Source organism: Zosterops lateralis (genome assembly GCF_965231275.1).
Source record: "Zosterops lateralis genome assembly, chromosome: 14".
In the NCBI taxonomy this organism is placed as follows: Eukaryota; Metazoa; Chordata; class Aves; order Passeriformes; family Zosteropidae; genus Zosterops; species Zosterops lateralis.
Genome location: NC_139774.1, coordinates 16,715,496 through 16,743,042, shown reverse-complemented (window position 1 = coordinate 16,743,042; position 27,547 = coordinate 16,715,496). Strand labels below are relative to the sequence as shown.

General features: G+C 51.8%; 2 protein-coding genes across 6 annotated transcripts in view; both read left to right on the top strand.

The window, feature by feature from the left end:
- The window catches only part of SH3TC2 (SH3 domain and tetratricopeptide repeats 2), a 317,636-nt gene that overhangs the window by 89,728 nt on the left and 200,361 nt on the right, over nt 1-27,547 (top strand). The window lies entirely within an intron of this gene.
- ADRB2 (adrenoceptor beta 2) lies at nt 1,809-27,267 on the top strand (the record flags this gene model as incomplete). Its single annotated transcript, XM_083871459.1, has 2 exons — nt 1,809-2,985; nt 24,470-27,267. The coding sequence occupies 2 exons, from the start codon at nt 1,809-1,811 to the stop codon at nt 24,502-24,504; spliced, it is 1,212 nt and encodes a 403-aa protein (XP_083727585.1). The 3' UTR covers nt 24,505-27,267.

Sequence of the window (27,547 nt, the reverse complement as noted above, 5' to 3'; positions counted from 1 at the left end):
CATCGATAAGGTTTAATTGCTGACAGGGGCAGGAATTGCTGTGGGAGGGACACAGAGCTGCATCCAACCAAAGGAGCAGCCTGCAGCATTGGGGGGATCCGGGTGAAAACAATCCTTCCTTTTCTCCTTTTCTGTGGTGCAGGGCAGTTTTAGAACCAGGACTTTCAGCTGTCTGCAGGCCCCCAGGGCCAGCAGAGTGAGATGGGATGTGTCTCTGGGAGAGCTGTGTTGCCTCACAGCGATGGCAGAAATGAAACTCCAGAGGCAGCGTTATCTCTGGCAGGATAAAAGGAAGTTTTCAGGATTCCTCAGCCCTTATTTAGAGAATTTGTTTGTTTTGGAGGGAAATGCTTGTGACAGTGCCTGGCTGTGACCACATGCCTGGCCCTGACCACATGCCTGGCCCTGACCACATGCCTGGCCGCAGCGGGGCCGGACACAGCGGCCAGTGGTCACTCCCTGCCTGGTCAGTGCTCCCAGGACAGCTCAGGGGTGTCTCTGGCCTTGAGCAGCTCTGGGGTTTTCTGCGGCTGCTTCACTTGGGCTGCAGTGACAGCCCTGGGCTGGGGACAGGGGTGACATCCTGTCACGAGGTGTCACCAACGACCGTGGGGTGCCAGGAGTTCTCCTCTCTCACCTCAACAACCATTCCTGGATGGGAATTTTCTTTTTTTTTTTTTTTTTTTTTTTTTTTTTCTCCTTTTATTTTGCTTTTCCTCGGAAATTTTGTTTTTGGGGGAAGGGGGGGGGGGGGGGGTACAGAATTCCCTCCTGCAATGCCAAATGTTGGGATTTAAATCCCTCCTCATACTCTCTCTCTCTCTCTTTTAGGATTTGCCTCATCCCGGAGACTTATTCCCCAAATCTCTGGGGAAAAATTCTCAAAATAATTCCACAAATCTATGGGTAAAAAAAAAAAAAATATATATATATATATATATATATATATCCCAATTTCCCACCTTTTTTTTTTCTCCCTCTCTCTCTCTTAGGATTTGCCTCATCCCGGAGATTTACTCCCCAAATCTCTGGGGAAAATTCCCAAAATCTGTAGGAATTCCACAAATCCACGGGTTAAAAAAAAAAAAAAAAAAAAAAAAAAAAAAAAAAAAAAAATCCTAATTTTCCACCTCTTTTTCTCTCTCCAGCATTCAAACCCTCAGAGCGCAGCACAAGATTCCCAGCGCACGGGCGGCAGTGCGGGCGGAGCGGGGACACGGCGGGATGCGGGGCGGGGACACGCGTGGGGTGGCCGGGGGGGCCCGGGGTGCGGGACCGGCTGCCATTGGCTGTACCGGGCTGATGTCACCGCCGGCTGTCACTTAAAAACCTCCGCGGCGCCTAACGGGCTGGGACACGGGCTGGGACACGGGCTGGGACACGGGCTGGGACAGAGCCGGGACACGGACTGAGATACAGGCGGGACACAGCTGGGACACAGCCGGGACACAGCCGGGACATACCCGGGACACAGCTGGGACACAGCTGGGACAGAGCCGGGACAGAGGTGGGACATAGCCGGGACACAGGCGGGACACAGGCAGGACATAACCAGGACATAACCAGGACACAGCCGGGACACAGCCGGGACACAGCCAGGACACAGGCGGGACATAACCAGGACACAGCCAGGACAGAGCCAGGACACAGCCAGGACACAGCCAGGACGGGACAGCAGCGGTGCCAGGTGTCCCAGAGGAGCGCCCCCGCACCTGTCCCACACCTGTCCCCCATGCTCGGCTCCCGGGCTGCCGAGCCCTGAGCACAGCCGAGCTCCCCCCGCGCCGTCCCGGGGCTGTCACCGGGCCATGGCCGAGGCGGGGACAACGGAGCTGCCCGGAGGCAACGCCAGCGCCAACCAGAGCGCCGCCGACCCCACGGTGTCGCGGGACGTGTGGGTGGTGGGCATGGGCATCCTGATGTCGGTGATCGTGCTGGCCATCGTCTTCGGCAACGTGCTGGTGATCACGGCCATCGCCCGCTTCCAGCGCCTGCAGACCGTCACCAACTATTTCATCACCTCGCTGGCCTGCGCCGACCTGGTCATGGGGCTGGCCGTGGTGCCCTTCGGAGCTTGCCACATCATCATGGAGACGTGGAAGTTTGGGAACTTCTGGTGCGAGTTCTGGACGTCGGTGGACGTGCTGTGCGTCACGGCCAGCATCGAGACCCTGTGCGTCATCGCCGTGGACCGGTACTTCGCCATCACCTCCCCGTTCAAGTACCAGAGCCTGCTGACCAAGGGCAAGGCACGCCTGGTCATCCTGCTGGTGTGGGTGGTGTCGGGCCTGACCTCCTTCCTGCCCATCCAGATGCACTGGTACCGGGCGGACCACGAGGAGGCCATCAGGTGCTACAAGGATGAGATGTGCTGTGATTTCTTCACCAACCAGGCCTACGCCATCGCCTCCTCCATCATCTCCTTCTACGTGCCCCTGGTCATCATGGTCTTCGTGTACGCCAGGGTCTTCCAGGTGGCCAAGAAGCAGCTGCAGAAGATAGACAGGAGCGAGGGGAGGTTTCACACCCAGAACAAGGAGCAGGAGCAGAGAGGGGGAGCCGGGCACCGCCGCTCCTCCAAGTTCTTCTTGAAGGAGCACAAGGCCCTCAAAACGCTGGGCATCATCATGGGCACCTTCACGCTGTGCTGGCTGCCCTTCTTCATCGTCAACATCGTGCACGTCATCCAGGACAACATCATCCCCAAGTACGTCTACATCCTCCTCAACTGGCTGGGCTACGTCAACTCGGGCTTCAACCCCCTGATCTACTGCCGCAGCCCCGACTTCAGGTTCGCCTTCCAGGAGCTGCTGTGCCTGCGCCGCTCGGCCCTCAAGGTGTACGCCAACGGCTACTCCAACAGCAACGGCCGCAGCGACTACAACGAGGAGGACAACGGCTACCCCCTGGCCACGGATAAAACCTGTGATTTGCTCTGCGAGGAGGGCGCCTTCCCTCACCCCGAGGAGTTTTTGCACGGCAAAGGTACGGCGCCCCGCGGGGAGGGTGCTGGGGGCTCTGGTGAGGCACTAAGGGGGAGCTTTTCTGAGGAAAATCCACCTCATTTAATAGCGAGTGTTTTTTAGAGAGTGCATGAGTTATGACAGATGTGAGAAAACAAAGCCCAAAGTCAAACTCTGCCCCTGGCAGGGTGGAGGGGCTGCTGGCAGCTCTCCCCTGGTTTGGGGAGCCCCCCAGGGGTCCCTGAGCGGGCTGGGGGGTGCAGGGCTGTGCAGAATGCTCGTCCCCAAAGGGATTTTCCGGCTGAACTGGCCTGGGACTGAACTACCCCATGACCTTGCTGGGAGCCGGAGCGGGGCTGGACCCCCCCTGCAGGGCTGGGACTGATCCCGGTGCCCTTCTCACAACCCCACCGGTGTCTGTGGGAGCTCTCCAGGCCAGGAGGGCACCAAGGGAGGGGGTTTAAAGGATTTTCCAGCTCGGGGCATTTTGCAGAGGGTGCAAAACCCCTGAATTTGATCTGCGCCAAAGGGATGCGGGTGAGCGGGGCCGGGACAGTTTGATCCCCGCCCAGAAAAACACTCCGAACGCTCCGCGAGGTTTCACTTTGCCAAGTGCTACAGGAACTTTCTGCAGAAAGAAAATAATAATAATGATAATAATAATAATAATAATAATAATAATAATAATAGAAACAAGTGGAGCGTTCGCCTAAAATGTGAGCCTGTGACTGTGGGGCTCAGGGTACAATCACAGCCCGACCAAAAGCTCCTGGAGCGCCCGGTTTGTTTAACTCCAGGGCTCAGATGACAAAGAGCCCGGGGAGGTGACAGGGGAGGAGGTTTTGGGTTTTCCTGGCACCTCGGAAACGCCGCTTGGGGTTGGGTGTGGAGGGGGTTTTACCCCCTGTGCCAGGCTGGGCCAGGTGGGACAGGACAGGACAGGACAGGACAGGACAGGACAGGACAGGACAGGACAGGAGGGGACAGTCCCTGGCTGGAGGGGAGCAGGATTTGGGCTGGGGGCTCACCCCGGTGTGCAAGTACTGGGTTCTATTTCAGGAAAACTCGGGAAAGGTGCAGGAAAAGCCGCTCCCGGCACCTCTGGGGCTGTATCCCGGGGGATGCTCGGGGGATGCTGCAGAGCCCCCGCATTTCCACCCATTCCTCTGCACCATGGGGGTGTTGGTGGCATTGTCGGGTCACTTTGGGGGTGTGGGGTCTCTGGGGGCTGGGGAGACCTGAGTGACCGGCCCAGGGCTGAGCCCCGCTACAGGAGGAGGCAGAGGGGCTTTGGGGCTTCTTTCCCAAAGCGGTCCTGACCCTGCTCGAGAAGGGGGAGCAACTCTAAGAGCAGCTGTGACCGACCCGGCTCCTCTGGGCACCTGTGCAGCTCAGCCCTGCAGCAGGGGCAGGGAACGCGGCTGGGACCCCTCCCTCACCTCTGTCCTCCCCTCCCTCACCTCTGTCCTCCCCTCCCTCACCTCTGTCCACCCCTCCCTCACCTCTGTCTGTCCTGTCAGGGGTGCCAGCAGTGCCCCGGGTCCCCAGGGTGTCCAGCAAGGGAAGGATGCAGTGACACGGTGACACTTTGTGGCATCCCCCAAGATAAACATTAACAGGGGACAGTGGGGCAGGAGCTGATCGTGCTGCACAAGCACCGAGAGGTGAGAGGCTGGGGAGGGCTGGGAGGTGGTGTAGGGACATGGTTGGTGTAGGAACAAACTGGGTGTAGGTGCACACCCGATGTAGGAACAAACTGTAGGAATACACTCAAGTGCAGGTGCACACTGTGAGTAGGAACACACTGGGTGTAGGTGCACACTTGATGTAGGACCATACTCAGTGTAGGAACACGGTGTAGGTGCACAGTCGGTGTAGGTGCACACTCAGTGTAGGAACACACTCTGTGCAGGTGCACACTCAGTGTGGGAACACACTCGGTGTAGGTGCATACTTGGTGTAGGTGCACAGTTGTTGTAGGTGCGCACTCGGTGTAGGAGCACACTTGGTGCAGGTGCACACTCGATGTAGGTGCACACTTGGTGTAGGAACACACTCATAGTAGGTACACACTCAGTGTAGGAACTCAGTGCAGGTGCACACTCAGTGTAGGAATACATTCGGTGTCAGTGCACACTCAGTGCAGGTGCACACTCAGTGTAGGAACACAGTGTAGTTGCACACTCAGTGTAGTTGCACACTCAGTGTAGGTGCACACTCAGTGTAGGAACTCATCCCGGGGCTGCAGATACAATTGAGCTCGTTGCAGGCTGGATTATTAAACACCATTCAGGGGGAATGAGAATTAACCTCTCTGTTGCAGAGATCGATCTCTCCTGTGTTTTCCATCCCTGCACTCCCCCTCCTGCCTGTCCCTGCTGTTCTGCAGTGCCCAGGGCACTGTGGGTTTGGGGGCACAGAGGGACGAGGTGTCCTGCAGTGCTGGGGGTCAGACCACCCCCCAAACTTTCACCAGGACCCTCTGGCACAGAGAATTCCCACGTCCACATGGCTGCTGTGGTTTGTATTTTCACTGTGATTAATTATTTGCATTTCGGTAGCACTTGTGGAGCAGAGGATTTGTTGTCCAAATAACGGTTCTCTTTTTTTGGCTTCCTCTTCTCACTTCAAATATTGTGGCTGTGGGTAGCCAAAGTGAGAGGATGAGCAAGTGAATATTTGCAGAACCACTCCAGCATCCAGAGCACGTGGATGTGGAAGGGACAGGGAATTTTGGGCTGTTTGCCCTGGACAAATTACCTCAGTCCTGCACTGTTCAGGAAACCTCAGGCTCTCAGTGGAGTCTGGGTGCTGAAGAACTGATTTCTTTCCTCTAAAGCAACATTAGTGAAACTGGTGAAATATAAACTGTGCAGTTCTAGGGGGCAGTTGGAATCAAAAGAGAGAAACATTTGAAAAAAAAAATGTTATGGCACCACCAAAGTCAAACCTTTCCATGATTGGAAAAGAAAAAGCTTTGTCCTGTTAAAAATATTTTTTATTAAAAAGTTTTATAGACACATTAAAAAATGGAGCATCGAGGTCAGGAGTCGCTGTTTAAATTGGATTTTAGGATTTTCCACTGGCAGAGTTGGCTCAGGTTAAACACATCTGATAAAACACACGGTGGTGACTTCATTCGAGGGAAATGAGTGACAAATATGAAATTCTTCCTGCAAACAGAGCAGGCTAAAGCAGATGCTGTGCTGCTGGCTTGGCCCTCGTGCCAGTGCCACAGAGGTGGGGACACAGAGGGGACACAGCCGCAGGTGCTGGTGTGCAGCCAGCTGGAGCTTGGCCCTGCAATTCCCTGCTTTTATCCACTTTGGCCAAACAGATTTGGTTTGTTTTTAAACTCCTGCTGGAGTGAACCTCACAAACACAGCCCGGGTGTTGTTACAAAATACTGGCTCTGCCTCCTGTCTGGGGCTGGGGCAGCTGCACTTTCCACATCAGGGCAGTTTTTGCTTCATGCCCAGCACAGAAATCTCCTGTGTTACACCATCCTCTCCCTCCTGGGAGAATTCCTGGGCAGCTTTGGCTGTCTGGGCAGCCAGGGCTGGAAATGCTGCTCTCTGTGGCACTGGGGAGATGTGGGAATGAACAGAGGGAAAAGGGTCTGGAAATGTGGCTCTGAGTGCCCTTTTTAGGGCTGGCTGTTCCCATAGTGCCTCAAATCCCGATTTTTTCAGCAATTCCTGCAGTCCAGCCCTGCCCACAGGTACATCTGGCACTGTCCTGGCTGTGCCTGCCCCAGCCTCACCCCACCCTGGGGTTCAGCTGAGGGTGAAACCCCAGCACAGCAGAGAGGGAGGGCAGAGATTTCAGCTCCTAAAATGCCTCCAAATGTTTGAAAATGGGCCAGGGATTAGGAGTGTGGAAAGGGGAGCCCGCAGAGGGAGTGGAGGTGTGAGCAGCTCTGCCCCCTCCCAGCTGCTGGCCTTTGCAGAGCTCATCTCAGGGGTTATTTACTATCAGGGCTGTGTTTGTGCCACCCCAGGAGGCACTGCCAGGCAGCCTCCACTGCCCCTCCCAGCATCTCTTGCCCTTCTGGGGTACAATCACTGACCCTTTTAGGCTGGAAAAGCCCCTGAAGGTCGAGTCCAGTGTTAACCCAGCATTCCCATTGATCCAGACCCCTCTCAGAGCTGTCCTGCCCTCCAGCAAGTGAACACCCCCCTCCAATTTATTGTCATCTGTGAACTTAATGAGGATGTCCTCAATCCCCTAATTCAAATCATTGATACAGAGATTAAATGAGAACTGGCCACAAAACTGAGCCCTTGGGGACACCACTGGTGACCAGCCACCAGCTGGATTTATTCCACTCCCCACTCTCTGGGCTTTTAACCCAGCCAGGTTTATCCCAGTGAAGAATGGACCCATCCAAGTGAAAGGAATTCAGTTTCTCCAGGACAATGCTGTGGGAAACAGTGTCAAAATTTAATTAAAGTCCAGACAGGCACCACCCAGAGCCTTTTCCTCATCCTTGGGGTGCTCATCCTGTCACAGGAGATCAGGTCCCTGTTTTCCAGCTCAGGGAGGACAACAGGTCTTGCTGTCAAAGACTGAGACCAAGAAGGCATTGAGTACCTCAGCCTCTCCCTCATCCTTTGTGTTTCCCCAGTAAAGGATGGAGATTCTCCTTGGCTGTCCTCATCTTTCTAGGAGCACTTTTAATTGTCTTTTCTGGCAGCAGCCAGATTAAATTCTAGTTGGGCTTTGGTCCCTCTAACTTTTCTCCCTGCATCTCCCTGAATCCTTGTTGTCCCGAGTTTCCTGCCCCTTTCCCAAATGTCCTAGACTCTCCTTTTTTCCCTGAATTCCAGACAAAACTCTCTCTCCTGCCAGCCTTGTTTTCTGCCTTGCTGGCTCATCCAGCACAGGGGCACAGGGTGCTCCTGCACCTTTAATTCCCTCTCCTGCACCTTTAATTCCCTCTCCTACACCTTTGATTCCCTCTCCTGCTGCCAGGAGTGTCCAAACCCCACAGACCGAGGCCAGGGCTCTGTCCCTCCCCTTGCCAGCCCTCTGCCTCCCGGTGTTTATTTTCCCTGGATGATGAATGCCTTTCCCGAGGAGATGGGCTGCTGAGCAGGATCATTCCTCTGGCAGGAGGGAGCCTGCCCTGCCTGTCCTGTCCCCTTCTCTGCTCTCTGTAAAGTGCCACCCTAAAAGCTGCAGGGAGCTGAGGTTTGCTGAGCAGGCAGTGCCTGGAGGTGTCCCCATGGAAGGGGGGCTTGGGGAAGGTGCTGCTGCTCTTGTCACACTGTTCTCCCCATGTTCCCTTCCCCAGCTGCCTCTGCTGAGGACCCAGTCCTGGGGCAGCCCCTTGGCTGACCTCAATTTTTGGGAATTCCTCGGGTCTGCAATGGGAACAGGAGCCAGAGCGGTTCTGCAGGTTAAGGGGAGGAATGAAAAGCTGTCCTGGCCTGGCTGTCCCAGCAGTGCCACTCCAGGCTCCCTGGGATGGGTTTTGGAAGATGAGGATTCATTCCAGAGGAACCTGTGCAGAGGACCCAGCCCTGGGGCAGCCCCATGGCTGACCCCAAAAATTGGGGTCTGCAATTGGAGCAGGAGCCAGAGAAATCCTGCAGGTTCAGGAGAGGAGTGAAAAGCTGTCCTGGCCTGGCTGTTCCCAGCAGTGCCACTCCAGGCTCCCGGGAATGGGTTTTGCAAGGTGAGGATTCATTCCAGAGGAACCTGTGCAGAGGGCCCAGCCCTGGGGTCACCCCTTGGCTGATCCAAATATTTGGAACTCCTCTGATCTGCAATGGGAGCAGGAGCCAGAGCAGTCCTGCAGGTTCAGGGGAGGAATGAAAAGCTGTCCTGGCCTGGCTGTTCCAGCAGTGCCACTCCAGGCTCCCTGAGATGTGTGTTTTTCAAGATGAGGGTTCCTTTCCCGGCTGTTTTCACACTTTGCTGGGTTCCTCTGCTCCACCTTGGCATCTCCTCCCTGTGCAAAAATCCCTTCCAGTGCAAAAGCTTGGCTGTCCCTGAGACTTCACCCGGGCAGCCCCAGCATTTCTCCCCCTTGTTACACTTTTACTGGAGCTCTTCTGAAAGCAAACACCAGCACTAATCTCTCCTGCTGGGGGGCAGAGGGACAATTTTGCAATGAGCACACAGCCCAGGCTGTGAGGCTGCTGCCACTTGCCTACACCCTCCCAAAAACACATTTCTGTGGGGAACCAGCTGCTTCTACAACAACCTGGAGGTGCTTTTTTGCCTTTTTTTTTTTTTTTGTCACATTCCCGAGTGGGGCAGGAATATTCCAGCAGCTGGGAGATGCTGTTCCTACAGCAGAGCCTGTGGAACAACCTCTCCCTGTCGTAGCCTGGTGTTTGCCTGGCACAAACAAAGCCCAGGCAGCTCTGTTGGGGTTTTGGGGACACAGCCTGGAGTTTCCACAGCTTGGAAGGAGATTTTCCCTCCTGGAGTGTTGTAAGAGCAGGACACACCTCACCCCTCATCCCCTGGATTGCTGTGTGGAAAAGTGCTGAATCAAACACAGTAATTAAATAAGGCACTGAGATTTCTTTTTTAAACTTTCTCCATCGTGAAAAAAAGAAAGTGGATTTGCTGCTTCTCCCTGGGTGCAATTTCAGTTTGCCCGTTTTCCCTGTGGCAGGAGCACCCAGCTGAATTTCTGTGCAATATTGCCAGGGAGAGTGGATTGGGAAATATTCACTTGTTTCCTGTCCTGGGTAAGGCCATTTTTGCACAAATGCTTATATAGATATATATGTGTGTATATATCTATTTTATACATAAATATATATGATGTGTGTGTATATATCCATTATCTACATACAGCAGTACATAGAGCTGTGCATAAACAAGGAAATGGAAAGGGTTTGCTGTGCCAGATAACTACAGAGATGAAGATCTGTATGTTCAAAACTCAGAGAATTTATTGCAGGCCCTACTGGCTGACGTGTTTAAATAAAGAGGATTTGTAGTATTTATGCTGTAGTCAAGTGTCCTTGCTTAGAGCCATTTCTCCCACATTTCCCAGCATTTTTTCCCTCAGGGCTCATTAAGGAAAACCAACACCTCAAGGAGCAGGGAGGAAGCATAATGTGGACAAAAAATGTCCTTTATTTACCCATTTATTTTATGAGTCCTGGCAGTGGGCAGGGGGCTGTGGGTGCTCAGCACTCTCTGCTTCTCCTCTCTTCCACCAGGAGTTTAAAACCCACCTGCTCCTTGTTTGGATTGACAACAGAGGATGTGCCCTGTGCCCCATGGCAGCAGCTGGGAGGGTTTAATCCTCTGTTGTGGTCAGCAGTGCCAGCAGCCCCCGGGGCTGGGGAGGAGCTGCAGCTTCCCCAGATGGGAATTTGGGAATTTGGGGTTTGGGCTGGAAGGAGGTGAGGAGGTGACGCTGTTGTACAAGTGACTCCTTTATTTTTGGGATGTGTCTCTTTTTTTTACTGTTTTACACAGACTGATTCAATTGGTGAAACAAAGACAGACTTTTTAAAATCACATTGCTCAGAGCAGAGGGGCATTAAGAAGAAATCCCTCCTAGGGAAAAGAATAAAAACAAAGTTTACAGTTACAAAAACAAGTTTCTCATTTACAGAAAATTCCCTGGGGAAAAAAAAATAAAATTCAAAAAAAACCCAAACCATCTCAAGTACAAAACCAGGACCACAATGAGGTGACCTGTCCTGCCCCAGGTTGTTTTAGCTCAGAAAAGCTCCTGGAGGTGTTTCTGTGGAGAGAAAAGAAAATTTACTGGCCTGGCCTGTGTTCCCTGGTGTCCTGATGCTCCTCTTGCTTCAGGTGGGGATGAGGAAAGGACAATCAATCTTTCCGATTTTTATTTATAGCAATTTATAAATTTGTAATTTTATATTTATATTTATAAATATATTTATATTTATATTTATATTGTTGGCTTTTTGCAAATATTAAAATGGATTCTATATGTATAATGTTAAAATTACTTTTATTTCTATTACTAACAAAAACTTGAACATAGTAGTAGTAGTAGGTGATATAATTATGCATCAACTATTTACTCATGATAACCTCTAGTAAATACGCAATGTAAAAAACCTTTACTATTAATATGTTATTTTGGAAAAAAAAATAAAGACTAAAATTAAAAAAAAGGAAAAAATTGAAAAAAATTTTGAAAAAATATAGATTAAAATGAAAAAAAAAAAAACCCTGAAAATTTTGAAAAAAAAAAAGAAAATATATAGACTAAAATGAAAAAAAAATTGAAAATTTTGAAAAAAAAATTGAAAAAAATATAGACTAAAATGAAAAAAAAATTGAAATAAATATAGACTAAAATGAAAAAAAATCAGAAAATTTTGAAAAAAATTTTTGAAAAAAATATAGACAAAAGCCAAAACTAAAAGTGATAATAAAACTACATCAAAGAGCACAATACTTTGTGCCACTCAAGCCCACACTGGAGCCTTGGCAGCAGAGGACACCGTGCCTGGCACATTTTGAGGCTTCTCCTCTCCAGAAACAACATCAGGGAATTGTTGTGTGGCTCATGCAAGGAGGGGGAGATTGCACCAGGCACTTCCAAAACGCACCAGATGCCCAAATTACAATAATTTGTGCTTTCAAGGGATAGAGAACCATATCCATCTCTGGCTGCAGGAAGGGAAAATCAGCCAGACCTTCAGCATCTCTGGGGAGCAGCAGCTGCCACCCACCTTCCCCCATTCCTGCTAAAACAGGACATTCCTGCAGGGAATATTTCACCTGGAGAGGTGCTTGGTCTGCAGACCATCCTTATTTCCCCAGGAGCTCCTCCTGGCCCTGATCCTCCAGGAATTGCAGAGGAAAAGCCTTGGGGAGCCACGGTGGGGACTGGCAGGGGCTGAGGAGTCACAGACACAATTCCACAGGGGATCTCCAGCCCTAAAACCAGACCCTCAGTGCCCCAGGGAGGTTCAGGCTCTGCAGCCTCAGCCCTGAGCAAAGCACAAACAGCAAATGGTCTCTGGGGAGGCCCTGCCAAGTCCTTTTTGCCTCATGTAAATATTTTTTCCTCTTAAGTGTGTGCGAGTGTGAAAAACCTCTCCTTAATATTTTTTTTTTTTTCTCCCTGGCTGAAAGAAATGCTTGTTCATCCCTGGGTGGGAACAGCTTCATCTTGAGATTTTGCAGCTGAAGCAAGAACCAGGCTGGCTGAAAATATTCCTTATCACCCCCCAAAGCCATAGTGGGATTAAATGGTGCCTGTCAGGACACGACCTCCCTGGTGGCTGTGGGATGGAGGTCCCATGGGGCAGCAAATTGTGGGGTAGCCTTGAAGGAGAACTCCAGAAGCAGAGCAAAATATCCCTGGGATTCCAGGACTCCAGAGTCTGGAAGTCCCACCCTGTTGTGTTGGACATGAGAGTGGAAATGTGTGGTTGTTGGGGTTTTTTTTCTGAGAAAAAAAATGGAGACCTAAATAAGTTTCTTGCTGCCTGGCCTTGAAATCAAATATCTCAGTGCATTTTCCGATGGGTGGCAGTGAGAGGAAGTGTCTCTGCACGCAGCAGAGCTGGGGGCAGCCCCAAAATATCTGAGGGGAACTGGGGCAGTTCACTGGGGAATCTGTTCCCACTGCTCAGAGGTTTTTCCTCCCTCTCCATTCCCCACATCTGCCAGGGAAGGGCTGGGCTCAGGCTGGGCTCACCCCTCTGCTCCAGCCCCCTGCCAGCTCAGCTCTGCCTCATGAGAATCAGCAGCTCTTGCTGATGGTGGTTTTTCAAGAGGAAAAAGTGTCAGCAGAGCGTGGCCAGGAGATGCTGAGATAAACCTCTATCAGCCCGGCCTGGTGCTGAAGCCTCAGCAAAACCCAAATCCTGCTCTGGGGCTCTGAGGGGCTCCTGACCTCCTTTAGAGAGCCAGACCAGGGGTTCAGAGATGCATCAGCAGCTTTACAGACCAAAAATCCCTTTGGGACAGCAAAGAGGAGCTGCAGAGGGCAGGGGAAAGGGAAAGCACAGCCACAGGGAGAAGGTTTGTGACTCACAACAAAACTCACCCCTCGGTGACACGATTTGCCCATTCAGAGCTGCCTCTGTCCCTCCAGGGCTCCTGCTGCACACAGACAGCCCCTTCCTAAAAGGGGATCCTCGGGATTCCTATTTATAGCCGGGAAAATGCTCCAGGAGAGTCAGGCAGCCCTGCATGAACATCCCTGGGAGCAGGGGATGGATGGACAGGCTGTTCCCCTGCAGCCCCAGCCCCTCCTGCTGACATTTGCCAGCCTAGAGGGGACGGTGGCATCTCCCTGGTGCCACAGGAGGTGACACAGGAGGTGACACAGGAGCCTGGCAGGGCCAGGAGGAGACAGGGACAGGGACAGGAGGAGGCAGGGACAGGGACAGGCTGCTCCAGCCCCTTCCCTTGTGGTGGGAAGCGAGGGGAGCGTGCTGTTCCCAAAAGGAAAGGTCACTGTGCAGAGCTGGGGGTGAGGAGCCTCCAGGGCAGAGCCAGCAGGGCTGGGACTGGGATTTCAGGGCAGGACTTGGGGGTGTTGGCCAGGAGAGACAGAAATTGTGGCCAGGAGGGACAGAAATTGTGGCCAGGAGAGACAGAAATTGTGGCCCAGGAGAGACTGAATGAATTAAAGATGAGGGAAGAGGTTTGTTGGTTTGAAGGGAAGCACGGGGCTCTGCAGCAGTGCTGGATGAACAATTCCCACCCAGGAATGACCCCTGGAGCTCAGAGGGACCCAGGATGAGGTGCTGGCATTGCAGGTTTGGTCTCAGGCTGGGCTGGCTCCAACCTTTGGTTTCCAAAGCTTGGGTGGGATTTCAGTTTGCCACAGTTACTTTGGGAATTTTCCTGTCTGTATGATTTACAAATCAATGAACTCAGGAGTGGATTCAGGGATGTTTTCTGTCACTGCCTAAGAATTCCCTTTACCACTCAAAACACAGGAGGGGAAAAACAATGGTAAAACTGGAGAACTCTCTTAGGACAGGTTTGGACAATTGCAGATGTCTGAGGAGGTTCCCATCAGCTCTGCCATGAAAGTCACAAATCCAGCACAGACTGGTGATGGAAGGAGAAGGAATCTCTGGAGGGTTGTCAAATGGAAAGATGGAAACGGCCAAGTAAGAGAGGCAAAGTAAAATACAGCCCAAGGAGAGTGTAAAAATATGGAGAAAACAATTAAAGATGAGAAATCAGTCCTAGGAGGGAAAAATCACTCAAGCACCAGCAGGAAACTCAAGAGGCTGGATCTGCTGGAAAGGGAGGGAGGAATGGATGGCAGGAGAGGAAGAAGGGCTGGGAAGTACAGTGAGAGCAGGATCTGCATTTCTGTGCAGGATCTGTCTCAGTGCAGATCTGCGTTTCTGTGCAGGATCTGTGTGTCAGTCCAGGATCTGTGTGTGTCAGTGCAGGATCTGTGTCAGTGCAGAATCTCTGTTTCTGTCCAGGGTCTGTGTGTCAATGCAGGATTTGGATTTCAGTGTAGGGTCTGTGTGTCAGTGCAGGATCTGCATTTCTGTCCAAGATCTGTGTGTCAGTGCAGGATTTGGATTTCAATGCAGGATCTGTGTGTCAGTGCAGGATTTGGATTTCAATACAAGATCTGAGTGTTAGTTCAGGATTTGGATGTCAATACAAGATCTGAGTGTCAGTTCAGGATTTGGATGTCAATACAAGATCTGTGTGTCATTGCAGGCAGCCTGGCTGGTGCCTCTGCCCTCCCACACTGACCATTCCCCCGTCTGCTCCTGGAGGTCTGTGGCGATGATGATGATGATGATGATGGTCACCTCTGGAATGAGCAGTGGCTTTGCTCCCTCCTCGGGGCCACCGTGCTGGCAGCCAGGGCAGGGCTGGGAGGGCGTGGGGCAGGCGTTCCTGTCATTCTGGAGCCGGGGATGCCTTTGGGGTGAGTGTGTGACAGGTATGGAGACAGCCCGGGACAGCCGCGCTGTGCCCTGCTGCCCCTGCCCGGGATGATCAGGAGGTGGGAATGGGGAACCACAGAACCTCTGAGGTTGGGAAAAACCTCCCAGAGAATGGAGTTCAGCCTTTGACAGCTTTGCCAGCCTGAAGAGTTGAAGGGAAATGGAGTTTTCCTAATTGAAGGGCTGTGGGAAGGGAGCTGGGGTTGTTTATCCTGGAGAAAAGGAGATTCAGGGGTGACCTTACACTGTCTACAGCTCCCTGAAAGGTGCCTGTGCTCGGTGGGGTTGGTCTGTTTCTCCAGGCAGCACTGACAGAACCAGAGGACACTGGTTGGAAAATATAGGTTGGATATTAGGAAAAAGTTTTTTACAGAAAGAGTGATAAAGTACTGGAATGGTCTGGCCGGGAAGGTGGTGGAGTCACCATCCCTGGAGGGGTTTAAAGCAGACGGGATGTGACACTCAGTGCCGTGTTTTAGTTGAGGTGTTAGAGCTGGGTTGGACTCAATGATCTTGGAGGTGTCTTCCAATCCAGTCAGCCTGTGAATTCTGTGAGTTCTGTGAGTTCTGTGAGGTTGTGGCTGTTTCAAGGTGAAATATTTCAGGTGCAAATCACACCTGGCTGAGCCAAGACCGTGCTTGGGCTGTGTCCTCCTGACCAGATCTGGTTTGTCCTTTTACAGACAATGAGCCACCAGGTAGGAAAAAGTTTTTCATGGCAAGAGTGATAAAATACTGGAATGTCCTGCCTGGGGAGGTGGTGGGGTCACCATCCCTGGATGTGGTTAAAAAACGTGGATATGGCACTCACTGCCATGGTTTAGTTGAGGTGTTAGAGTTGGGTTGGACTCAATGGTCTTGAAGGTCTCTTCCAACCCAGTCAATCTGTGAATTCTGTGAGTTCTGTGAGTTCTGTGAGTTTTTTTGGGTACCTAGGATGCTGCTGGTTTTAAACCATTTTACCTTGAATTTTTTTTTTTTTTAATCTTGAGTAATCCTAACCTAAAAGTGACTGCAGCCCCTGCAAACTCACTCCACTGACCTGCTGAATTCTCTTCCCCCAGCCTCTGATGAAGCAGGTTGTGCTTGCAGAGAGTTTCCTTCCTTCCCCCTCCCCTCTGGTGTGACTCATCCGAGGGTGCCTCGTTTCTGGTTTCTCGAGGGCGCCTCGTTTCTCATTTTTCTCGGGCAGTGGAGAAGAGAGAGGTGATTGCATCAATGCAAATGGGGCCCAAGGAGTCACAGCCTGATAACGGCAATTTCTGTACAAATGATAATTATAGTGATGCCTTGGGAAGGCTGAGCTGGAACTGAGACTGGACAGAGCTGGAGAATAAAGTAGAGATTTATTGAAAGGCTTTTAAGGTACACCTTGGGCAGGACAAGAGCCTGGGCAGGGCTACACCCAAGGTGGACCCAAAATGGGCACAAAATGGTCACAAAATGGACACAAAATGGGCACAAAATGGTCACAAAATGGGCACAAAATGGACACGAAATGGTTATAAAAATGGACAAATGGTCACCAGGTCTGACACTTTTATAAGTTTTGGTCCATTTGCATATTGGGGTTTAATTGTCCAATTACAGCTGCAGGTTGTGAGGTCCCATCCTTCTTGTTCCTCCCTCCAGCCTCCCTTGTTTGTGCTTTTGGGGTGAAAACTTATAACCCTTGTCCTTGGTGTGCAGCAGGAAAAGGGTTTGTTTTGTGTCCCTGCTGTGTGCAGAGCTGAGTGACACTGACTGTGAGCTCAGAGCTGCACCCCTGGGCAGCACAGAACATGAAATACATGAAAGATAAAACTCAAGGCATCAATACAAACAACCAAACCAGGTCCGAGCTGGAGCTTTTCACAAGGAAATTCCCCGCGGGTTTATCCAGGAGTTCCACAAATTCCTCTTTGTTACAATTAATGAGAGAAACTCGCGGATTTCTGAAGGGTTTCTCTGCCCTGGTGCAGACACAGGGATGGTTTATCCCACTCAGGAGTTGCCTGGAAGTTTTTCAGGCTGTGTCTTTGCAGAAGGAAGAGGTGTCCACTTTTCCCCTGGATAAAAGAGTCTGGGACAATCCAGAGGAACATCAGCTCCCAAATCTGTGTCTCCTGCCCCTGCCCTGCCCCAGTTCCCTCTGCAGGAATCCTCACCCCCCTCCACGGCTCCTTCAAAGGACTCTGATGGCAATAACGAGCACTTTGTTGTTAATAACAGAGACAATTTCGAGATGAGCTGCTGAGGGATTAAAGGGCTGGTGGACTGGTTTTGGAGGTGAGAGTGATGGGGCTGAATAAATCCCACCCGCTCCTCCTTTCCTCTTCCTTACATGGAATTTGTTAAAGTTTGGCTTCCCAGTAATTTATGGAAAGCTCAGTTATCGTTCCCACATCCCCCTGACGGATTTCTGAGCACAGAAACCACTCTATGATTGCACAGCTCAGGTTTTTATTGGCCACTTTATGTGATCCTGAGCCCTGCTCTGTCCTCCTGCCTTTGCAGTGAGCCCTGGAATCCCTGGGCCTGGTGTGGAGGAGCCAGACAATAACACCCAGCTCTGTAAAAACACTGGGGTCCTTCAGATTTCAGTGCTGTCATCACTATGAAGCTGATTTAAAATAAAATCTGCCTGAAAATCTTCCATATCAGACCCTCAGAGGGCTGCAGATGAGTTCTTTGAGCACTCCTCTCATTCCTGCACAAGTCCCGGGACCAAATTCCCAAATGAGGTTCCAGGTCACAGCTGGGCTCCTCAACCTTCCTGAACAGGAGGGAAATTACAGTAAATAAGCAACAAAAATGAAAACTTTATGTCCCCATAACATCCTGCCATTTCTGCACCTTGCTGGGCTTTTCCTTCTGCAGGGAGTGTCTGTCTCCTTTCCAGCCCCATCTCTGGGAGCCAGGAGGACAGGCTGGGTTTGCTGCTGGGGTGTGGAACTGGGATTTGCCCTGGGGAAGGTGGACAAGGCCACCCCAGGCTGGGTTTGGTGTTCTAGTGTGGAATTGGGATTTGCCATGGGCTGAGTGGAGAAGGTCACCCCGAGGTGGGTTTGCTGCTGTGGAATTGGGATTAGCCATGGCCTGGGTGGATGAGGCCACCCCAAGGTGGGTTTTCTGCTGTGGAATTGGGATTAACCCTGGGCAGGGAGGACAAGGCCACCCCAGGCTGGGTTTGGTGTTCTAGTGTGGGATTGGGATTTGCCTTGGGCTGAGTGGAGAAGGTCACCCCGAGGTGGGTTTGCTGCTGGGGTGTGGAATTGGGATTTGCCATGGCCTGGGTGGATGAGGCCACCCCAAGGTGGGTTTGCTGCTGTGGAATTGGGATTAGCCCTGGGCAGGCAGGACAAGGCCACCCCAACCTCCACAAGGAGCTGCATCCACCGAGTGCAGCAGGTCACCGTGACTGAAACCATGAGATCACCAACAAGCCGAGCTCCACCCCGCAGGGAAATCTTTTTATATCTCTCCCTGGCAGGTGCCAACCATTTGCTCACTGCCTGCAGAAGGGACTTTGCCAGGGGGCAGAGCAGGAGAGCTCTGCAGTTCTGTCACCATCAAGAGCCGGGAAAACAGGTTGTGTTTACCCAGGTGTGATGCCCGCCCCACCCATGGGTGCCTGGCCCTGCCTGGGTGCTCTGCAGGGCCGTGTTGTGTCTGCCTGTGATACCATCAGCACCCACTGGGCTTTGATGGGGGAACCAGAGCTCGGTGTGAACCCGACCCTGCCGGAGCCTTTTCTGCACAGGTTCAGCCCTGGGAGTGTTCCCCAGGCCTTGGCACAGCTCCTGCCTCCACCCTTTGATGTGGGTGAGAAGGATCAGGGGAAAAAAAAATAAAATCAGGATTTACTCTCCTGGAGTAGCAGCTACTGCTGAGTGAGCGATTGCCTGAGGTGATTTTGGGAGTGAGATTTGAGCTCTGGAGCTGCTCTGGAGACAGGGATGTGTTGCTGGGGCTCTGTCCCTCTCCCTGCCCCATGTAATTGTGCATTTCTGAGCTGGTTGGCACTGGTTTAATGGGATGGAAGATCCATAAAACTCCTTGGGAGAAGCATCTTCCAAAATCCAGTGATTTAACCACAAGCGCAGGAATTGCCACTTACCCTCCTCCAGGCTGAAATAAATGTATTTACTGTGGGGTTACTTCTGTGGGAAGTGAGAACAGGGTGACTTTTAATCCATGGAGTTCTGTGAGGAGGGGATGGGAAGGAGAGCTGATGGATGCTCTGCTCTGGACAGAGAATTTCTGGGAAGGGAAGGACGAGGAAGTGATGGATGCTCTGCTCTGGACAGAGAATTTCTGGGGAGCAGAACACCCTGCTCAGCCTTCCAAAGGAGATTTCCTTGTCCTCAGGTGGGATCAGCAGCATGACCAGATGGAGGGGATATCCCTGGGTTTTGTGGTAAAAAACAAACCAAGCCCCTGGCTGAGCCCTCACTTTCCAGGCACTGTTGGACTTCCTAAAATAAAAACCCTTCTGCATTTTCCCCTGACACCAAGGTATTTTGCATAAAACAATCAAACCGACCACCCCAGCTCCTTTTACAAGTTTTCCAAGAAATCCTCGGAGCAGTCAGAGGGAATCAGAGTCCAGAGCTGAATTCCACAAGCGATGACGCCGAGTCTGGGGAAGGGTTTTCACTGCTGGAATCCAAATGTCCACAAATGCTTCTTCCTTAAAAAAAAAAAAAAAAAAAAAAAAAAGTGGGATGTTTTTGGTGTGGATCCCCTCCAAGCACTCACAGGCACCTGCTGATAATCCCCCATCTGTCACATCCCTGGCTCTTTCCCACCCAGAGGAACATTATTTGCTGTTTCCTTGTGAGGGTTTGGTGGTGTCTCTGTGTTCTTCACATTCCACGACCCCCTGGGCTTGGCAGTGCTCCTGCCTCTGCCTGGAGGGAGCTGAGATTCCACCTCAGATCTTTGTGTGGAGCCCAAAGGCAGGTGGAGAATTCAAAATTCCATCCCAGATCTTCCCTTGTAAGGAGCCCAAAAGCAGGTAGAGGGGAGAATTCAGAATTCTGTCTCAGATCTTTGTGTGGAGCCCAAAGACAGGTGGAGAAGAGAATTTAAAATTCCATCTCAGATCTTCCCATGTATGAAGTCCAAAGGCAGGTGGAGGGGAGAATTCAGAATGGAGAATTCAGAATTCCATCCCAGATCTTCCTCTGTGAGGAGCCCAAAGGCAGGTGGAGGATTCAGAATTCCATCCCAGATATTGCTTTGGAGCCCAAAGGCAGGAGAAGGAGGGGACAACCCGTTGTTCTCACAGGGAAAAGGTTGTTCAGCTCATTGCTGGCTTGTTTGGCTTGCGTTTAAGTCTGTGTTAGTTGGAATATCTGCAGAGGAAACTGGCTGTTAGCCAGGCTTAGGGACAAGTCTGCACTCCCTGGCATCACACCAAGAAAAGGGAATTACAGGGCCACAAACCAAGGGGAAAGCGTTGTTTTAGATGGGATATTGGGATTAAACCCTTCCCTGTGAGAGCTGCCCCATCCCTGGGAGTGCCCAAGGCCAGGTTGGATGGGGCTTGGAGCCACCTGGGATAGTGGGAGGTGTCCCTGCCATGGCAGGGCTGGAGCTGGATGATTTTAAGGTCCCTTCCAGCCCCAGTCATTCCATGATCCTATCCCTGGTCTCTGCTCCCTCTGTTGGCAACAACGTTCAATCTGTTCAATGATTAAAAAACCCCACAGGACCCAAAGCAAACAGTGTCCTTCCACTCCCCCAAAATTGACCAAAAAGTAAAAACTCCTCAGAAAAGCTGTGACAAAGGAAGGAGAGGGAACTGGGATGACAGAGCTTTAAAAATCCTGTTGCTTTGCAGCTGTTCTCACCCTGGCTGCTCTCCAGAGGTACTTGGATGATCCTCTGCCTGGAAAAAAAAAAAAAAAAAAAAAAAAGATGGGTCCTTCAAACCCATCATTTGATGGGGACATTATTTCTCAGCAAAGGAAATGGAAATCCAGGTTTGGGGTTTGGCAATGGAACTGCAGCAGTGCAGGAGCTGGGGATCTTCACTCAGTGATATCCCAGAGCTGGGAGATCCTTCAGGTGGGGTTAAGGACACAGAGGACCTGGGTCTCCAGAGAAGTTTGATCCACACAGTGGAAATGTGGAGTTAATTTGGTCCCTGGCTCGTGGGGAAAGCTGGATGTGTAAGAACTAACTGGGAATTTGTGTCCCAGTCTGGCTTTGTGGCACTGGCTGCTGGATCAAAACCCTGGGCTTGGCACAGCAAGCTGGAAGGGATGAGATGGAATTTTTCCTTTCCTAGATAAAAGTGACCATAAACCAGGCTGAATCCGGGGCTGGGACACTCTGGGTGATTTTTTATCCTACACCTTGGCTTCTTATCAGACATTCACAGGTTTTTCTCTTCCCTGGAGCTGTGCAGAAGCACCTGATGGTTCCTGCCTTGTTGCTGTGCCCCAGGGCTCCCCTCACACCCTGCACGAGGAGCAGATGCTGTTTAAATGTTCCGGGAGGAGCTGTTGGCAAATGGGGGGTGACAGGTTGCAGAAACAGGATAAAATAGCAGGAGTTTCCAAGGAGAGGCAGGAAAGGGAAGGAGGGACAGTCTGGAGATGAGCTGAGCCAGGATTGACTGGGCTGTGAGACCCCTGTGGAGGTGCAGACTGTGCAGGGCAAGGCTGGCAGATTGTCCTGGTTCCTGGAGGGCTGGAGGAGGAAATTCTGTCTCTCTCTGCCCTCATTCCACCCTGAATCCTTGGATTGCCTGGGGAGGAGCTGCTCAGTGCCTCGCAGAGGGCTCCATTTCCATGGACATCCAGCTCCCACAGAGGTTTCCACAGGGCTCAAATGGAGTGAAGCAAATCTAAGATTTATGGAATCACAGAATCCCAGAACGGTCTGGGTTGGAAGGGACCTCAAAAATCATCCAGTGCCACCCCTGCCATGGGCAGGGACACTTTTCAGTGTCCCAGGTTGCTCCAAGTCTCATCCAGCCTGGCCTTGGGCACTTCCAGGGATCCAGGGGCAGCCACAGCTTCTGTGGGCACCCTGTGCCAGGGCCTGCCCACCCTGACAGGGAAGGATTTATTCCCAATATCCCATCCAGCCCTACTCAGTTTCAGTGTGAAGCCATTCCCTGTGTCCTGTCACTGCTCTTCCTGCTGATTTGCAAAACCACTTAGTGCAAAGCACTCAGACAACCCACAGGGAATTGTTTTTCCTCTTCATCCTCTCCTTGACCCCTTGGGAAATGTCCCACGGGAGCCACACGGTGACTCTGTGTGCAGCAATCCATCCCCATTGACTGGAAAGGGGATTTTGACTTTGTGATCAGCTCCTCACCCTGTGGAATGGCTGTCCTTGAGCCTGGCATTAATTAGGGCTAATGACCAAACCCATCATCATCATCATCAGGCTTCCACCTCTCCTAGGACTGCCCTGAACCAAGAGAAGGGGATGTAAAGGAGCGAATTCCAGCTGGGGAGTTGTTAATAAGGCTGTGCATCCCTTCTCACTGTGTGGGATGTGGCTGATCCATCCTGCTGAATCTGAGATTCCCACAGGTGGAACAGGCCCCCTCCAGGACCAGAGGCCGTGAGTTTTCCAACTTCTGTTTTGAATATTAAAGCTTTGCCTTGTGAACCTTGAGGAATCCGGCTCCCAGGGCAGAGGAGACGTTGGAAGGGGTCAGGCAGGCTGTGCTGTGTCCGTGTCACTGGAGCAGCCAGCAGCATTCCGGGACGACATCTGATTTTGTGCTTTTTACGAGGCAGATGTTTGGGAGAAAGGGATGTGCTGTTTGTTGGAGCTGCCATCTCCCAGCCCTCCTCCCTCCCTGCTCCCAGCCCATAAATAAAGATTCTTGGCCGTTTGGGCAGCCCTGCCTTCCATCAGGGCCTGGACGAGCTCCCCCTGCACCTCAGTTTTACAGGGGGATAAATCAGGGAGGAATCAACCCTGTCCTGGTGACACCGGGATAAATCCTGGATCAGTGACGTGAGCACCGGGATGGGATTGCCAAGGAGGATTTGATCCCTTGATTTCAGGTTTTGGTTTGCTCCAAAAAGAGTCATTATTGTGATAATCTTGTGGTGAGATACTCAGAAATATCAACTTCTTTCGTTTCCCTGGAAAAACCAATCCAGGATCTCAGCCCCTGACCCGGGAGGGATGGGGGTGATGAGCAGCACCACTGGAATGAGCAAAGCTCCCTAATTACAACAGCAGCAATTAAACCCCAGGGTGAGGGATGCAGAGCTGGAGGCACAGCCTTGCTGAGCTCTGTCATTTCCTGAAGACAGAAATGGAATTATTTTGGGGTATCCCCTTTCCCCTTCCCACTTGATCTCCACGAGTGGCTCCGGGAAGGGCTGAGGTTTCCCTGGAAGGTGACAGGCACCATCTATAGGATTGCTGCAGGAGAGGCCTGGGGCTCCCAGCTGATGAAAAAAGGGCAGAGGAGCTTCACTCTGAGCCTCCAGATTTGTTCTGGAAAAACTCCAGCGTGCTCAGCATTCCAGAGTGCACAAAGTCAGGGATTTCACCGTCCATCCTTCATGTCCGGGGGGATTGTCCACCCTGGAAAAGCTGCTGCTCCCACTGGGGAATGAATGGTGCCTGTGGAAACTGCTGGGAGTGCAGAGCTGGGGTTGGTTCACATGGGGATTTTCTACAGAGCTCCGTAATCTGCAGGATTTCCAGTTTTCCTTCGGGAATTGTGGGGACAGGACAAGGGGGAATGGCTTCAAATCGAGAGGAGGGTGAGGGGAGATATTGGGAAGGAATTCTTCCCTGAGAGAGTGGGGAGGGCCTGGGACAGGTGGGGAGGGAAAGAGGAAGGGAAGAGGGGAGGAAGGGAAGGGAAGGGAAGGGAAGGGAAGGGAAGGGAAGGGAAGGGAAGGGAAGGGAAGGGAAGGGAAGGGAAGGGAAGGGAAGGGAAGGGAAGGGAAGGGAAGGGAAGGGAAGGGAAGGGAAGGGAAGGGAAGGGAAGGGAAGGGAAGGGAAGGGAAGGGAAGGGAAGGGAAGGGAAGGGAAGGGAAGGGAAGGGAAGGGAAGGGAAGGATGAACACACTTTCCAGGGCAGATGGAGTACAAATAATCTTTTTGAAGAGATGCTGGCAAAGGGACACTGGTGCAAATCATCCCTGTCACGTTGGAACTTCATCGTTGATTTGCACAAGAAATACAACTCCAGTTTGGATACCCAGAATTCTTCTGAGAGAGGCATTGTGTTCCCAAAGAACAGATATGGTTTTTTTTTTTCCTCTCTGCAGATCCATTTTGGCTCTAAAGCTGTTTTCTTCTCCTACACACACAGATGATAATCTTGTACATGTCCTTATTAAAAAATATCACTTCCAGAAAATAAAAACACCGGCATATTCTGTACTTGTTCCTTTCTCTATCTCTGAATTAATTTCCCATTTTTTTTCATCTGACTTGTCAGTCATTTGATATCTGCACAATCACAAGGAAAAGGGGGTTTAATCTCTCTCCTGGCTTTGGCACCTGAATCCCAACCTCTAATGTGCTAAATTAATGTTGTTTTTCTTTTTCCTTTCTTTTTTTTTTTTGTTTCTCTTTTTTTTCCTTTTTTTTTTTTTTTTTTTCTTTTCTTTTTTTTTTTCCCCACAGAGATCCCTGGATGTCCAGGAATGGTGGAGAGCTGAGTGATGCAGCCTGTGTTCCTCACCACCCTGAGCTGGTCAGGGCTCTGCAGAGATGGAGTGTGAGCACAGCCTCTCTTCCCCGGGCTGGGGGATGCTGTGGGAAGCCCCTGCCTTGGCCAAGGTCCTCATCCCAACCCATCACCCACCCTGCAGCACCTCCAGGAGACGCCGGGGAAGGACAACCAAGGGACCAGGAGAGGCTCTGGGAGCCTCTGGGAAAGAAGCTACAGGAGCTGGAGGAGGGGATGTCCAAACAAAACCTGCTGAGGGGTGTTTTTTTGTTTTTTTTCCCTTTCCCAAAGGGAGCAGCAGCCCCACGTGTGGTGTCCAGCTGGTTTGGAAGAGGCTCAGCCAGGACAGGAGTCCTGGTCTGTCCCAGTGCTGGGTGGGGATCCAGGTGAAACAGGAACCTGTGCCAGACCAAGGGAGAGGAGCATGGAAGAGTCCTTTGATTTATTCTGTGCTTGTTTCTCCTTCTGGTGTCTTCTCTGTCTACCTCTTCTTCTCCAGAGAGCCCGGGGGGCCTGACTGTCACAGAGGAGCAGGATTGGCACAGGGCAGGGATGTGGCCTCTGTTTGCTCCTTGCTCCAAAAAAATCTCCAACTGTCCTGCCTGGACTTCAGCCATTGGCAAGGTCGGGACCTGGCAACGCTTTTCCTTGATTTCAGCAGGACCAGCCACCCTTGGGAGCCAAGATTTCCCACCTGAGGCTCAAAGTGTGACAGAACATCCATCCCTGTCCTGCAGGGAGAGCTCCTGATTTTGGATTGTGGAAAACTCATGGAGCGGAGGAAGAGATGGAGGGATTTGCTGCCTCAGGCAGAAAACAGCAGGAAAAACTGACTGAAAACCATAAAAAAAAACGTGAACCTTGGAGTGGCAGGTGGTGGCCCAGCTGCAGGTCTGAGGTCACTGAGCTGCTCCCAGAGCTGGGCAGGACGTGCTGGTACTGAACTGTGGGAGCCCCATCTCAGACCTTCCCTCTTTGGGCTTCCAGCTGCAAAAAAAAAAAAAAAAAAAGAAAAAAAATCCCCCTTTTCCCTCAAGTGCAATCCTATTTATTTATTTATTGTCTCGCTGCTTTGATGTGAAGCTGCTAAAGGAGCCCCTTCCCCACCAGCAGCCAGGTCTGTGTGAGGGCTCTGAGCAGAGGGGCAGGACATGGGGACACCTCCCAGAACACCTGGGGAAGGTGGTGGAGGGATTTGGTTTGGTTTTCTTTAAGGTTCCTCCCAACTAAAATCAGTCTGTGAGATCTCAAAAAGATCCAGAAGTGTCCAAGGATGGTTGGATGGAGCTCTGAGCAACCCGGGACAGAGGGAGGTGTCTGTGCCCATGGCAGGGGTGGAACTGGATGAGCTTTAAGGTCCTTCCATCCCGGAGTTCTGTGGACAGGAATGGGCCCAGGAGGGAAAAGCTGAGGTCAGAACTGCTGTCCCTGGGGTGAGGATGCAATTTGGATCTTTCAGGGACTGAGAGCAGCTGGGCAGGGCTTTGTTGGGAAGGGCAGAGGCTGCAGGAGCTCAGCAGTGCCCCTCTATCCTGGTTTTCTATGTCTCTGGGAGAATTTCTCACCCTGAGGAGCTCTCAGGTCTCCCACAGCTTTGAGGATCCCCTGAAATCCCTTGGCACAGCCCCCAGCTGCCCTGGGAGAACCTGATTTCTCCCTTCCCTGCCCAAGGCTCTGTCCAAACCTGTTGAAGGGAGACATTTCCCAACAAAATCCTGTTCCTCAGAGGATTCCTGGCTGGCTCCAGCCCCTTATCCTGTTCAGGAAACACTTTCCTGGGGATTGTTTGCAGCTTAGGGCTGTGATTGGAGTTGTGGCAGTTCTTTTTCTCCAATCCCTGATGTGAAGAGCAGGGACAGGAGGGGATGAACTTGCTGCAATCATTTGCCAGCCCAAAATCAGAGACCTGCCTGTTGCAGAGCTGCCCAAATCCCCCTGCCTGCAGCTCTCCAGCCTTGCTCCACAGATTCCATCCCCTGCTGGATCTATTTTTAATCTCCCTGACCCCGGGGTGGTTGTGCTGTCCCCTGGGAGGTGTCTCCGTGCTCCTCAGCAGGAGCTGCTGGGACTTTTCCCACCTTCCTTTTTCTCCTGGAAACTTCATTCCATTTTCCCCTCGAGCACCTGCTGTTCGTGTCCTCCTGCCAGTTGAGCTGTGCTCCTCTTCCCTTTCCAAAAACCTGCCTGGCTCCTGATTGCTGCCGCTCCCTGTCCCTCCCCACCAGCACAGGGGGAGCCTGGTCACTCAGGGGTCTGTCAGGGATCCAAACCCACCCCTGGAGCAGCTCTGGCAGTGCCCAGCAGCTCCTCCCTCCCTCGGCTGGGGCACAGGGAAGGAGCAAGCAGAGCCAAAAGGGAGCAGGGTTGGCACTGAGCGCTCAGATCCCAAAATATCAGGGAGAAATCCTTCCCTGGGAGGGTGGTGAGGCCTCCTGGAATGGATTTCCCAGAAAAGCTGTGGCTGCCCCATCCCTGGAAGTGCCCAAGGCCAAGCTGGACAAGGCTTGGAGCCACCTGGGATGGTGGGAGGTGTCCCTGCCCATGGCCGGGCTGGGAATTAAATGATCTTTATGAATTAAATGATCTTTATGAATTAAGTGATCCTTATGAATTAAACCATCTTTAATTATTTAATTAAACAATTAAAGATCAACCAAACCAACCCATTCTGTGACCCCCGTGGGGAGCAATCCCTGGTTGGGACAAGTGCACAGCCAAGTCCAGCTCAGCAAAGCCCAGCCTGAGCTCCAGCAATGGGGATGTGCTGGGAATATGTGAGGGAATGGGGAACTGGAGATCCCATCCCTGGGCTGGAGCTGCAGCTCTGCAGGGCAGGAGGGCTCAGGGGGCTGGGGGTGGCGTGGGGAGCTCTGTGTGCAGCTGGGACACCCCGGGGAGGGGCACAGCTCTGTCCTTGTCACCGAACAAACCGTTCCGACAAATAAAGAATGGAAAAGTCCTGCTCTTCCCTCTCTTCTTTTCCCCACAGGGAGGGGTTGAACCTGCCTGGAGGGAACCCAGGGCAGTTTGAG